We start from the raw sequence: 13,845 nt of genomic DNA, 5'->3' as shown, positions 1-13,845 counted from the left end.
TGAGTTTTATATATAGAGAAAAACAAGAACACCATGAAACTTCAACTTGATCTTCAAGTGTGCTAGCAATCATGAAAGATAAACCAACTAGCCATGCTTTTCACCTTGTATTGGCATGATCACAGCCCTAATTTTAGGTGTAAAGTGATCAACTTTGCACCTAAAGTGAAAGGAGGCCAAAGCATGCTCGGATGTAAAGGTTGCAACTTGCCAAATTGCTGCCAGACACCAGATGCGCCGCATCTGATGAGTGATGCGCCGCATCACCTGCTTTCCACGTTTCAGATTCAAGTACCAGCTCCAGATGTGCCGCATCTAGAAGTGATGCGCCGCATCCGACCCTATTGATGCGCCATAACAGCTCAATGCTCCGCATCCAAAACCTTCGGACTATTTTGCTGCATGGATGCGCCGCATCCTTAGAGTGATGCGCCGCATCCTTAGAGTGATGCGCCGCATTGCTCTGTTTCACGCATCCAGAAATCTGCAAAATTCGTGCAACACTTTAACTCATCTTTTGTGGCGACATTTTCAATTTTGTTTAAATGTCTCCATACTCCAACATATTTGTCTTATGTTTTAGTAAGATTTCTTCTAAACCTTAAAAGTAAGCTATTCTAATTGTTGGTGAATGCTACATAAGGAAGTAAAGTTGGAATAACATGGTTTCTGCATAAGGGTAATGACCCTTGATGCTTTATGTTCATTTAATTACTACTTTAAAAAGGATCTAAATAACTAATTATTTTGAATATTGACGGGGTTGGGTCTCTTATTGATCTTTTATATGTTGTTGCACTTATGGGTCAATTTTGAATTTCATTGTATAACAAATACAGAGAAAATTACACTTTTGCCCATCATGTGCCCAACATATGTTATCTTTTAATGGAATGAGTTAACAGACGTTAAAAAATGGACTAGCGTCGAACAATTGTAAAATTGTAGGGACTACCTATATAACTTTTAAAAGATAGGGACTACTGGTATGATTTTAAGTAAACCATAGTGACCAATAGTATAATTAACTCTAAATGTTTTATTGGTCCTCGTGAGGTATCCTAATTACTCCATGTGTCCCATATCTATAGTCCTGATTTAATTTTAAAAGTTTCTTCTTTTCAACTGTAACTTTAAATTACTTTTTATATGTTATATAATACTTGATAGAAGCTATACCGTTAAAAATATATTCAAAAATCAATCAGCTAATACAAATTTATCGAATAATCTATAATATAAACAAAAGTATTTAAAGTCAAAGTTGAAAGAAAAAGATCTCGAAAGTACAATAGATTTGAGACGAAGGTGATTTTTTTTAAACACCAGATGATTTGATGCTATCAACCGATCCATATTCGATCAATTGTTTTTTTTTTCTTTTTTTATTTGTATGAATAGACACACAAAACATATTTACTCCCTCATGTGCACAATGAGAGGTTGCTAAAAACGTGAGACCGCAAAACCCTAGACATCATACAATCTTAATTTTACACGGTCCCTCTCAATTATTTGTATTTGTATATCAAATCAAACATCAATTCTTTGATAACAAAACACAAAACTATTCATAAACCAAAAAATCCTTCTACTCTTCCTCCTACCTACTCCCAAAATACTCCTACCTACTCCCATAACTAACTTTTATTTTGCCACCAAAATAACCTCTCCTTCTTATATTAAACTTATTACCCCTTATACACCTCACACTCATTAACTACCATTCAAAAAATGGCTCTTCACAACTCACTTCTCCCTTCCAAATCTTTCCGATTCCAATCTCTCCCACCACCACTCAAATCCATCCGCCCAATCTCAGCCGTCCATTCCCCCGATCCATCATCCTCGCTCTCAAATCCAAAACCACCTTCTACCGCCACGTCAGCCACCTTGTCCTCCACCCCAAAACTCACCACCCCATTAACACCAACATGGACCATAGACAGCTGGAGATCCAAAAAAGCGCTTCAACTTCCCGAATATCCGGATCAAACCGACCTCGACTCTGTTCTTCAAACGTTAGAACGGTTCCCGCCAATTGTGTTTGCTGGTGAAGCAAGGAATCTTGAAGAGAGACTTGGTGAAGCTGCATTGGGGAATGCTTTTTTGTTACAGGGTGGTGATTGTGCTGAGAGTTTTAAAGAGTTCAATGCGAATTATATTCGGGATACCTTTAGAGTTATTCTTCAAATGGGTGCCGTTTTGATGTTTGGTGGTCAAATGCCTGTTATCAAGGTTGTTACATTTTTCCTTAATTTTCTTGTTTTACCATTTTTATATTTGTGATTTAAAAATTAACACAGTTTCTAGATTGTTATGGTTTCATATTGAAATATATATATAACCTGAATTACTAAAATATGATACTCAATTAGCTATGATGAAATGAAATTATTGTAGGAGATGGTATTTGGATGTCTTTGAATTGGTCGTTCTCAAATAAATGTTCACATTTTTATTTTCGATTGTGACATAAGAAAACACTTTTTTAAGTATTATAATTACTTAATTTCTTATCCTACTCTTAATTAGTTACACTTTATCACACAAAAGCAACATAAATGTATCCTAAAAGATTTTACTATCTTGCAGTGTAATTGTTGCACCTTTTGAAATTTCGTTAGTTTTTTTAGCGACAAGTATTTTGGGACATATCACTTTTGATAGATTAATAGGTATTTATACTCTTAGACAACAGGTTTAGTTAGTAAAACTGATTATTTGATTGAGTATCATATATAATATAATATAATATAATCTCTAATTTGATAGGTTAAACACTTGAAACTGATTATTGCAACTTGAAATCCTAACATTCAGATGGTTTATTAAGATCGAAATTCTATGCGGTTTTCTTTAATTTATGAACTTGCGATTTTAAACAAAAGTTACATAATCTCTTTACAATTATATTGATCACCATCAATTAACTAACCTTTTATGTGGTATATTTTGAAGCTTAACTGATTTCGGGCTTTTGGTATCTGACCAAAACAGGTAGGAAGAATGGCGGGCCAATTTGCTAAACCTCGATCAGACCCTTTCGAAGAAAAAGATGGCGTGAAGCTACCAAGTTACAGGGGAGATAATGTAAATGGAGACGCGTTCGATTTAAAATCAAGAACAGCGGACCCACAAAGATTAATAAGAGCGTATTCTCAATCTGCAGCAACTCTTAACCTTCTAAGGGCTTTTGCCACTGGAGGGTATGCTGCTATGCAACGAGTCAACCAATGGAACCTTGACTTTACTGAGAATAGCGAACAGGGCGATAGGTATGTTAATATAGTTATCGTTAATATATATATACAAGAATAAAAGAGGTAAAATTCTTTTATACCCTTAATAGCAAAAAGATACGTAAAAAGTAAAGAGTAAAACAGAAAAGTAATTAAAAAATGTTTACTTTTCACTTAATAATCTGTTTATGTACTTATTTCAGTAAGTAAAATTATTGTTTCTCTATCACTTAATCTGAAAATTGGTCTGTTTCTAAAAGATATAGAATCAGACACCCCTTCTAATATAAACAGAAATTAATACATAAATAAAGTAAATAGCCCCTAAACTGCTTGTTTTTTTGTCTTGTCAACAATAAAATTTGAACGGAGGGAGTATAAGTATATGGATTAATACATGATAACATGTTTAACAGATTTATTTTTGTGGCGTTTTAGGTATCGTGAGTTAGCTAATCAAGTAGACGAGGCATTAGGCTTCATGGCAGCAGCTGGTTTAACAATTGATCACCCGATCATGACTACTACTGATTTCTGGACATCACACGAGTGCTTACACTTGCCTTATGAGCAAGCTTTAACTCGATTAGATTCAACTTCTGGTTTATACTATGATTGTTCAGCCCATTTCCTTTGGGCTGGTGAACGAACCCGCCAGTTGGATGGGGCCCATGTGGAGTTCCTTAGAGGAATAGCTAACCCTCTTGGAATTAAGGTATTTCTTATCATTTAAAACTTGTTATTGTTTATTTAGAGGTGGTGGTAGTTTTGATCCATTTAGATATGAATTGGTTATTTTAACCCATTTCAGCACCTCAAATGATTGTGTGCGTGTGTAGGTGAGTGACAAAATGGACCCAAACGAGCTGGTCAAGCTCATTGACATCTTGAACCCGGAGAACAAACCTGGAAGGATTACTATCATAACAAGAATGGGAGCCGAGAACATGAGAGTAAAACTTCCAAATCTTATAAGAGCAGTTAGAAGAGCGGGTCAAATCGTCGCTTGGGTTACTGATCCTATGCATGGCAACACAATCAAGGCTCCAAATGGTTATAAAACTCGCCCATTTGACGCCATCAGGGTAACTTACTTATCTCACTCATCCATAATGTTTACATCCTTAAGCGACTAAACAATAACCTTTTTCGTGTGCTATACGATTGTATTGTACCTTAGGAGGCCTTAGTTGTGCATTGGCAGTGGCGAAAACAGGAATTTTTTTCACCCGGGGCGAAAAAAATTTTAAAGCGTATCAATTTTTTTTTGGTAAAATATAGAGGTTTTGGGGAAAAATATGGTGATTTTTGAGCAAAATGTGGAGGTTTTTAGGTAAAATATGAAGGTTTTGGGGCAAAATACGGAGGTTTTGGGGCAAAATTTTTTTTTCACTGGGGGCAAAATCGAAAAACCCAAAATTTTTACACTAAAAATTGCAAATCGACTGGGGGCATCTGCCCCCCTGCCCCATGCTGGTTCCGCCACTGTGCATTGGGGTAGGCCTATTTCATTATTGGTTAAAGGTGGCAATAGGGGCGGGAAAGGTGGGCCGGGAAAGGTGTCAAAACAAGCTTGGGTAAAACAAGGTCAGGCAGGTGCATTAGTGTTGTTCTTTGAGCCTTCCCCTTCTAGTTACATATTTCGAGATCATGACTTGAATTGAATAGTTCATAAGTAAATGGGTCGAGACTAGGACCAACAGGGTTGTTAATATCTAGGGACCAAGCTCATGGTCCACAATCTGTTCACAAGTAAATGGATCCAGACTAGGACCAACACAGTTGTTAATATGTATGGACCAATCTGTTCATTTTGGAGTGTACTTATAATTGAATATACAGTGTCAATAATTGATCATTTTCTTAAATGGGAGGGGGACCTATATGTTTTGTAACTACCCATATTATTGTTGTGGGAAAACACATTTTTATGTGTAAATTGAACCAAATATCTTGAAATGTTTTGGTGAGATATTTAGGCAGGTAGATATTTAGATGGTAATATGCTAATACATAGTAATGTGGCGAGTATCTATACACCGCCAAAATTTATCCGTACACCACTAAACTTTCTTTAAAGGTTTAAAGGGTTGTATTGTAATTTTTTTTATTGGTGTACGGATAAATTCTAGTGGTGTACAGATCATCAGCCCGAACTATTTTTCCTCGTAAGTAATACGTATAAATTGTGGCAGGCGGAGGTGAGGGCGTTCTTTGACGTACACGAGCAAGAAGGTAGCCACCCGGGAGGGGTTCATCTTGAAATGACAGGCCAAAATGTGACTGAGTGCATTGGTGGGTCAAGAACCGTGACATTTGATGATCTTGGGTCACGTTACCACACACATTGTGATCCACGGCTCAATGCTTCTCAAGCGCTAGAGCTCGCCTTTATCATTGCTGAGCGTTTACGAAAGCAAAGAATCTCTGCAAGGTCAATTAATTAAGAGTTAATCATTTTGTGTTTTGTTGTGTTATATTTTATTATATCATTGTAGTTAGTACTCAGAATATTCAGTGTGTTCCTTTAGAATTTCATTTGTATGACAAATATGTTTTGTATTGTATGTGTATACTTAAGGTGATTGGTTTGTATTACATAAAGCAGTGGCTTGTTTATAATAAAAGTGTCAAGATCTTTATATTAACACACCGAGCATCATTCCAAAAAATATGAACACACTGAATTATTAATAATTAATAATTATTAATATGAACCCCCACCACCAACCACCACCAATCACCACCACCGGACCACCATCTTACCACCACTGGACCAATGGACCACCAGACCACAACTACATGTTTACCTGACTAAACAAACCAGATACATCAACACAGTTATCAACACTAGTGCCAGAAAAAAGCAAATCGACAGCTGTCTCATATTTCATGACACGCTACAATGAAGTTATATAAGATTCTTCGGGGAAAAAGCATAAAAGCTATGTTTCTTGGACTTCACATGGTCTTTTGTCTTGAGCAATAAAGATGATAGAATAAGACCAACACAAGCCTAGAAGGATACGAAGAATTAAGGTCTATGTAGAAAAGGACTTGTAATTTAGTACATGTTTTATTTTATGTACCAAATGCAAAAGATAAACAAACATGACAAAAGTTACAGGAGATAGTAGGAAATTTACATGATCACAATGCAAACTTGTACCTAATAAATTAACATTTTCATAACTACTTGTGTTTATATTTCACTTCATACTAATCAGCTATGAGATTGTTACAAATATTTCTACTGCCTCAAATTCTGTTTATTCTGTTAGTGACAGTTAGATCACATAACCCTGATCATTGCCCTTTTAAATGTGGAAATGTTACAATACATTATCCTTTTGGAACCAAAAAAGGCTGCTACAAGGACATGTCTTACTACATCAAATGTGACCCTGCAACAAAAATTCCCTACTTGAACAAAGGTTACATCTTCGCGGTTACCAATCAATCGATGAATCCTATCGAAGTCATAGAGATAACACTAGACGGTCACATGAGAGTTAATCTCCCTGTTGCTTATTCATGCTACAATAAGCAAGGCAACTTCATATACGGCTCGCACCAAACAATTCATACATCCAGGTTCCCTATTTCAGGTACACTAAACAAGTTTGTTGGACTAGGATGTGACATTTTAGCCAGTGTGATTCTTACTGAGCCGAGTGTGTCTACATGGTGCAATACAAATTGTGAGGACTACAAAGATGTTAGAAACGGGTCATGTGATGGTGGTGGATGTTGCAAATCCGTCATAACTGGAGGCATGACGCACGCTAAAATTATGGTTAAACCTAACCAAAACCGCACAAAAGTGTGGAGTTATAGCAAGTGTGGTTATGGTTTCATTGTAGACAAACATATGTATAACTTTAGCAAGATTGATCTTGGACCTATGACTATGAATAAGTACTTCCCAGTGGGGCTTGAATGGTCTGTTGGGAATACAACATGTAAAGAAGCTCAAAAAGACAAAAGATCATACTTGTGTAAAGATAAGAACAGTGTATGCTTAAAGTTCGGGCCGATGAATTTTCATGGATACCGTTGCCATTGCGCACAAGGATACAGAGGAAATCCATATGTCACAAACGGATGCCAAGGTTCTTTCTTCATCAACTTTATTTATACTTAAGGTGGTGTTCGTTTTTAGTTTGCAGATTTTATTATGTCTTATGTATGTGCTCATAGACGTTTATATTGTAGACTATTTGCTTTTCTAAAGACATAAGATAAAATAATGTCTTATTTTGTCTACAAACTCGCAGACTTAAAAATATGCTTCTAAGTGCGTTAGACAGTATTTATTTTGCAGACATAAAACAAACAACCTTCACTATTCAACATACAGACCTTTGAGTCACATCTTCTCTACACACATGGTCCGCAGATCTTCAGACCAAAACATCTTAAAAAACAAACAACGCCTTAGTCTACAAATCAAACGGCGTCAATCATATGGTTCATGAACGTGTTTAATTGATTAATGTTTTTGTATAATTAGATGTCAATGAGTGTGAGAATCCGGATCAAAATGATTGCTTGCCAGGACTATGTCAGAACACAATTGGGAGTTTTACTTGTGTTTGCCCAAACGGACAACTAGGTAACGCGAAAATAGATGGAAAGTGTACACCTGTTAAAGATGATAATTCAGAAAAGGAAGGATTAGCCATGAGAGGTAATATTACCTTTCCTTTGACCTAAAGTTTATTTCAAGTTCTTTTTCTTTTTTTTTTTAAAGGCAGTTATTGTATAAAAACAATGGAATCACAAGGCTTTTATTGAATAATATACTAAAATACAAAATGTGTTGGTGCAATCATATTGGGTCACCTGAACCGAATACTATCCTTATTAAAAAAAAAAAAAACCCATGCCGAAACGCACGGCCTTCCTAACTGACTCGTTGATGTTCAGGTATAGGTGAAGGTGTTGCAGGTGCACTTTTAACTATGGTTGTCGTGTTCTTGGGAGTCATGCGGCAGAGAAACATCAAGGGTAAAAAGGACTTTTTCAAACAAAACGGCGGTCTCATGCTACAAAAAATGTTTAGTTGTAAACATCATCCTGTCAACAAACCAAACATTTTCACAGAGGAAGAGCTGATGAAAGCAACAGACAACTTCAACGACGCCAATTTTATAGGCCAAGGAGGTTATGGTACAGTTTACAAAGGAATCTTAGCAAACAAGACACTTGTAGCCATCAAAAAGTCTAAACTAATTGACCAAAGTCAAATCAAGCAGTTTGTCAACGAGTTGATAATTCTATCACAGATCAATCATCCGCACATCGTAAAACTCCTTGGATATTGCCTTGAAACACATGTTCCGTTGCTCGTGTATGAATATGTAACGAATAACACCTTACGCCACCACTTACATATGTTGACATTTGAAAAACGGCTTAAGATTGCAATAGAAACTGCTGAGGCTCTAGCCTATATGCACTCAACGACACAAATTATACACCGAGACGTCAAGCCGTCGAATATACTTCTGACCGATGCTTTCACTGTAAAAGTATCTGATTTCGGGATTTCGACACTTGTTCCTCATGGTCAAACTCATTTATCAACAATGGTGAAAGGAACAATAGGCTATTTGGATCCTGAGTACTTTCGTACGGGTAAATTAACTGAGAAGAGCGATGTGTATAGTTTTGGAGTTGTGCTCGTTGAGTTACTTACGGGAACTGAGATTCATTCGTTAGAGATATCGTTAACGGTTTTTAGAGGTACATCGGCGTACTTTACATCACTGATGGAACAAAATGCATTGGATCAAGTACTTGATGAACAACTGAAAAGAGATGAGTATGCTGAGGTGGTTAAATGTATTGCTAAGATAGCAATTAGCTGCCTTGACCTAGAAGGTAAAAGAAGGCCAACAATGGCAGAAGTAAAACATGATCTCGAACAGCTACAATGTCAGATCGATGTAATAAGTACTGCTTGATTACCTTCTAGAAAGACTTTCTGTTACACTCTATTGTAATTTGAAAGATGTATATATAAGTTGTAGAAAATAGGAGATTTAAAACTTTCAATCAGTCAAGTCAAAGTCAATTGACCCCGATTGGTCAGTTAAAAAATACACCAAATACACCATATAGACACTAACCCAATGTACATAACCATCTTTGTTTGATGATGCCCGAGACCATCGCTCATGTGGCCTATAGTTTAATTCAAATACTCCCTCCGTCCCTTGCTTCGACTTTAAATTTTTTTGTTTGTAGTACATAATATTTATGAAAGTTATATCAATAAAAGCACTTTTAAGCTGAATCTATTCATATAATTTTCATCAAATATTGTATAGTCAAACTCTAAAAAAAAATTAAAAAGTCAAACATGACAGTTATTTTGGGACGGATGAAGTAGTTGTTTTTCCTTAATAATTTTTTTTTCGAAATTTACTGCAGAGCAAAGGAGATTAGTTCCTCAGTTAGTTTTCCTACAAAGGAAAATGTTATATCAGAATGGAATTTATAAGATGGAACGATAACTACCACGTGACAAAATAAAAGATATCGAAACAGACAAAGAGTACATACATATACATGAAAGGTAAAACATGATCTCGAACAGCTACAATGTCAGATCGATGTAATAAGTACTGCTTGATTACCTTCTAGAAAGACTTTCTGTTACACTCTATTGTAATTTGAAAGATGTATATATAAGTTGTAGAAAATAGGAGATTTAAAACTTTCAATCAGTCAAGTCAAAGTCAATTGACCCCGATTGGTCAGTTAAAAAATACACCAAATACACCATATAGACACTAACCCAATGTACATAACCATCTTTGTTTGATGATGCCCGAGACCATCGCTCATGTGGCCTATAGTTTAATTCAAATACTCCCTCCGTCCCTTGCTTCGACTTTAATTTTTTTTGTTTGTAGTACATAATATTTATGAAAGTTATATCAATAAAAGCAATTTTAAACTGAATCTATTCATATAATTTTCATCAAATATTGTATAGTCAAACTCTAAAAAAAATTTAAAAAGTCAAACATGACAGTTATTTTGGGACGGATGAAGTAGTTGTTTTTCCTTAATAATTTTTTTTTTCGAAATTTACTGCAGAGCAAAGGAGATTAGTTCCTCAGTTAGTTTTCCGACAAGGGAAAATGTTATATCAGAATGGAATTTATAAGATGGAACGATAACTACCACGTGACAAAATAAAAGATATCGAAACAGACAAAGAGTACATACATATACATGAAAGGACTGGTTATAGCCCAACAAGTACCACACATATAAACCATGAGCTCCCAAATTACTCTAAAACCAATTGGTAGTAGAGAGAGACACTCATGAGCTTATATGTTGATCTTGACATTTATCCCCAACCAATGTGGGATTGGGTTTGCACCCAACAATCCTCCCCTCAAACCGAAGACCACATCATCAGGCCTCCTCTTCAACGATATTCCGCACAGGATCCATTCATCTTATATCGTCGGCCATTACCCGCAACTCTCAACCTGACCAAGGCCAAATCAGGGAGATCTCTTTGATATAAGGCACACACAAGGATCCATTATCGTTGGCAAACCGGGGCGATTAATCCACATTATAATTTTGGGCTAACCCGCTCTGATACCACTGAAAGGACCGGTTATAGCCAACAAGCACCAAACATATAAGTCACGAGCTCCCAAATTACTCTAAAACCAATTGGTAGTAGAGAGAGACACTCATGAGCTTATATGTTGATCTTGACATTTATCCCCAACCAATGTGGGATTGGGTTTGCACCCAACAATACATACACAAAATTAAAAGAAATGAAAAACTCAGGCCAGTGTTTTGTACCTAGATGTCAACAACTAGATACATATTTCTGATCAACTTCTGATCATGCATATTTTTACCATAGGGTTAATATGCTTGCTCAATACGTAAAGAGGGGTTTAAGGATCTTAGAACAAGGCTCTCCGGTCCGGCTACCGTGAATAACCCTGGCCGACATGATGATGTCAGCGGGGTGACCAAGTGATTAAGTCCACCTTCGATAACGGTCATTGATCGGAAGGCCCCATATAAGGCTGTAGGTGCTAGTCAACAAAGAACTAACCTGTTAACCTTGAGAAGACGAGAGATGATGCTAGTTACGTAAGATGTGTGGTTGATGATTGTTACGTAACGTGGTTGTTTTTTAGAGTGATAATTAGGGTTTGTATATATAGGCAAACCCTAATTCTAGAACCATCCGAGATAGTGGTAATCCCTTCCATAACTAATTCCCCCGAATCACGGATACAATTATGGAAAAGATACTTACTTGAGGACCAAGTAACCGCCGTACCAGGAACAAAGGCATTCGATACGAATCCGCATGCCGCATACCACATACAAAGTATACGCATACGCATTAAAAGTGAGTGCCCGCATACGTATGTATTGCGCATGCGGGTTGCGGTATCATTATGTCCCCCCAGCTTGATGTTATATGACGCAAGACATATGATATCAAACTATTAAGCGAAAAGGAAAAAACAAGAAAACTGCTAGCATTTAATTTGTCGCGTGCGTTTCGAGGGCCTTAAATGCCTGTCACTGTCGCAGAAGCCCATTCGGCTAACAAGACGTAAAGTGGCAGTTGGCAGGCGCGTGTGGGCCACGCGTTCAACACAGGGCACATCTAACTGACACCCACGCGCGTGCAAAAAATATCAATCGTTGATTGCGTTACACGTGTACAGCCACGATGAAACCCGTTTCACCCCATGACCCCCAATTTGCACTATAAATAGGCCTGTTTCACCCACATTTCCATTTTTCTGCATCAAGCTTCTCCAATACGCTACCTTTTTTAATTTCGATCAAAATCCAAACATTCCGGCCAACTTCTAAAGGTTAGTTGTTCTCCGATTACTTATAGAAAATGACTAAGGCTAACGAGACTTACGTAGATAGCGTAGTGTCAATAATAGAGCAACAGCACAGAGTTTCATTAGTTAAACAGTACCCACCGTTAGCACAGTATAATCCGGTGCCTCCCCAGTCTAATCAACGTGCCCACAAACCGCCGGAGAATAAGGTATCCATATATGAGCATGCGTTTAAGCATGGTAATTTTAGGGTGCCACCTTCCAACTTCTTTTTAAGCGTTCTAGATCATTTCGGCGTAGGGCTAGGGCAATTACACCCTTACGCAATAGGGAAAATAGTGCTGTTTGAGATGTGGTGCGTTGCACTTAACAAGGTACCATTAGTCAAGGTATTCTGTCATTTATACCGACTAGCCAATCATCATAAGTCGTGGTTTACTTTCTTCGCCCGTCAGAACTTCACAAAAACCCCCAAATCGAACGCGGGTCACTGGAAAGAAACCTTCTTTTTTATTGACCAATCTGTTGTGGGAGCCACCTTTCCGCAAACACTTGTCTGGTGCGAAAGCATGACTAAGGATGTGAACAAAACCCCCATCCTTGATGACGAGGAAACGAAGTTGTTAGCGGAGTGCGCTAATGCACAGCTTGTGCACCGGTCATATGGGAATGTTATGCTTCGGTTGGGAAAGATATCCGCGCACTGGCCATGGGAGAACATGCGTCCAGCCATAATCGCGCCGAATGGCAAGGGTAGGAATAGTATAAATGCATATGAATATATAACCGCTAGCGTATACGTACATGTGTTAATATTGCGCATATTTTTGCAGAGATGAAGATGAAGAAAGTGCTTACCACGGAGGAGATTGCGGCTATCTCTTTCCGCAAGCAAAATATAAACGAACCTCTGGAGCAAGAGAAGACTGGGGAGAACGAGGTGACCGCTCCCGCTACCTCGGCCAATAAGCGCAAGGCAACCGAAGCTCCCCAAACTAAACAGAAGAAGAAGAAGAAGCTAGCTCCTAAACAAAAGGAGGACATGCGGAATGACAACTTTGTCCCCGTCGATCCAGCATCCGCAGATCTTCCTCCTCCTATCACCGGTAAGCATCTCTTTTCTTTCGTAAACACCGTACGATTAACTTCATGTGCTAACAAGTTAATGATTTGCAGAGCATATTGAGGAGACGCATCAGACGCCGCCGCAGGCAAATCCGGACCTTGAGGCTACCGCCACGTCCAGGGACAGGGCGATACACCTTGACTCTGATTCTACACCAGCCCCACCCCACGGTAGTTTCCGTTTGGCAAATCTGGCGCAGCTTACCCAGTCATCCGCCGAAAATGCCGCAGAGCAGTCCGCCTTTCTTCAAAATATTTTTCCTGCTGAATTCCGCAAGCAACTAGCCGCACTGCCCTTTAACCAAGCGCACAACGCCTTCGTCCAAAACGGCCTTGTGTTCTTTGGCATGTTTGCGGATCAAGCCCGTCGCTCCACTAACCTATACCAAGTGGTCGTGCAGAAAGAAACGGAGCTTGGATTGCTGCAGGCAGGGGTAGATCAGGTTAAAAAAGATAGGGATGCCGCGGAAGAGGCGCACAAGGCGGTGGAGGTGACTGCGGCGGAAACAAAAACCGCGCTGATTGAGGAAAGGAAAAAGAACCGCGAGCTGGTGGGGGCGGTTGACTAGGCTAAGGGGGAGACGGAGCGCCTGCGGTTAGAACTGGAAAGGGTG

The 13,845-nt window shown here is 38.2% G+C and overlaps 2 protein-coding genes across 2 annotated transcripts; both read left to right on the top strand.

Annotated features, from left to right (window-relative positions):
• The first annotated feature begins 1,663 nt into the window (after positions 1–1,663).
• On the top strand, positions 1,664–5,866 carry LOC139898819 (phospho-2-dehydro-3-deoxyheptonate aldolase 1, chloroplastic-like). The gene is made up of 5 exons (XM_071881600.1): positions 1,664–2,238; positions 3,001–3,278; positions 3,681–3,957; positions 4,082–4,327; positions 5,438–5,866. Exons 1-5 carry the CDS (start codon positions 1,735–1,737, stop codon positions 5,687–5,689), a joined length of 1,557 nt encoding a protein of 518 aa, XP_071737701.1. The 5' UTR covers positions 1,664–1,734; the 3' UTR covers positions 5,690–5,866.
• A 605-nt stretch (positions 5,867–6,471) lies between these two features.
• On the top strand, positions 6,472–9,211 carry LOC139902196 (wall-associated receptor kinase 5-like). The gene is made up of 3 exons (XM_071884845.1): positions 6,472–7,354; positions 7,756–7,932; positions 8,172–9,211. Exons 1-3 carry the CDS (start codon positions 6,472–6,474, stop codon positions 9,209–9,211), a joined length of 2,100 nt encoding a protein of 699 aa, XP_071740946.1.
• The last annotated feature ends 4,634 nt before the right edge of the window (positions 9,212–13,845 follow it).

Source organism: Rutidosis leptorrhynchoides, chromosome 3 (assembly GCF_046630445.1).
Source record: "Rutidosis leptorrhynchoides isolate AG116_Rl617_1_P2 chromosome 3, CSIRO_AGI_Rlap_v1, whole genome shotgun sequence".
Lineage (NCBI taxonomy): Eukaryota > Viridiplantae > Streptophyta > Magnoliopsida > Asterales > Asteraceae > Rutidosis > Rutidosis leptorrhynchoides.
Note: the sequence above shows the minus strand (reverse complement) of the source record. Positions and strands in the feature narration are given on the sequence as shown.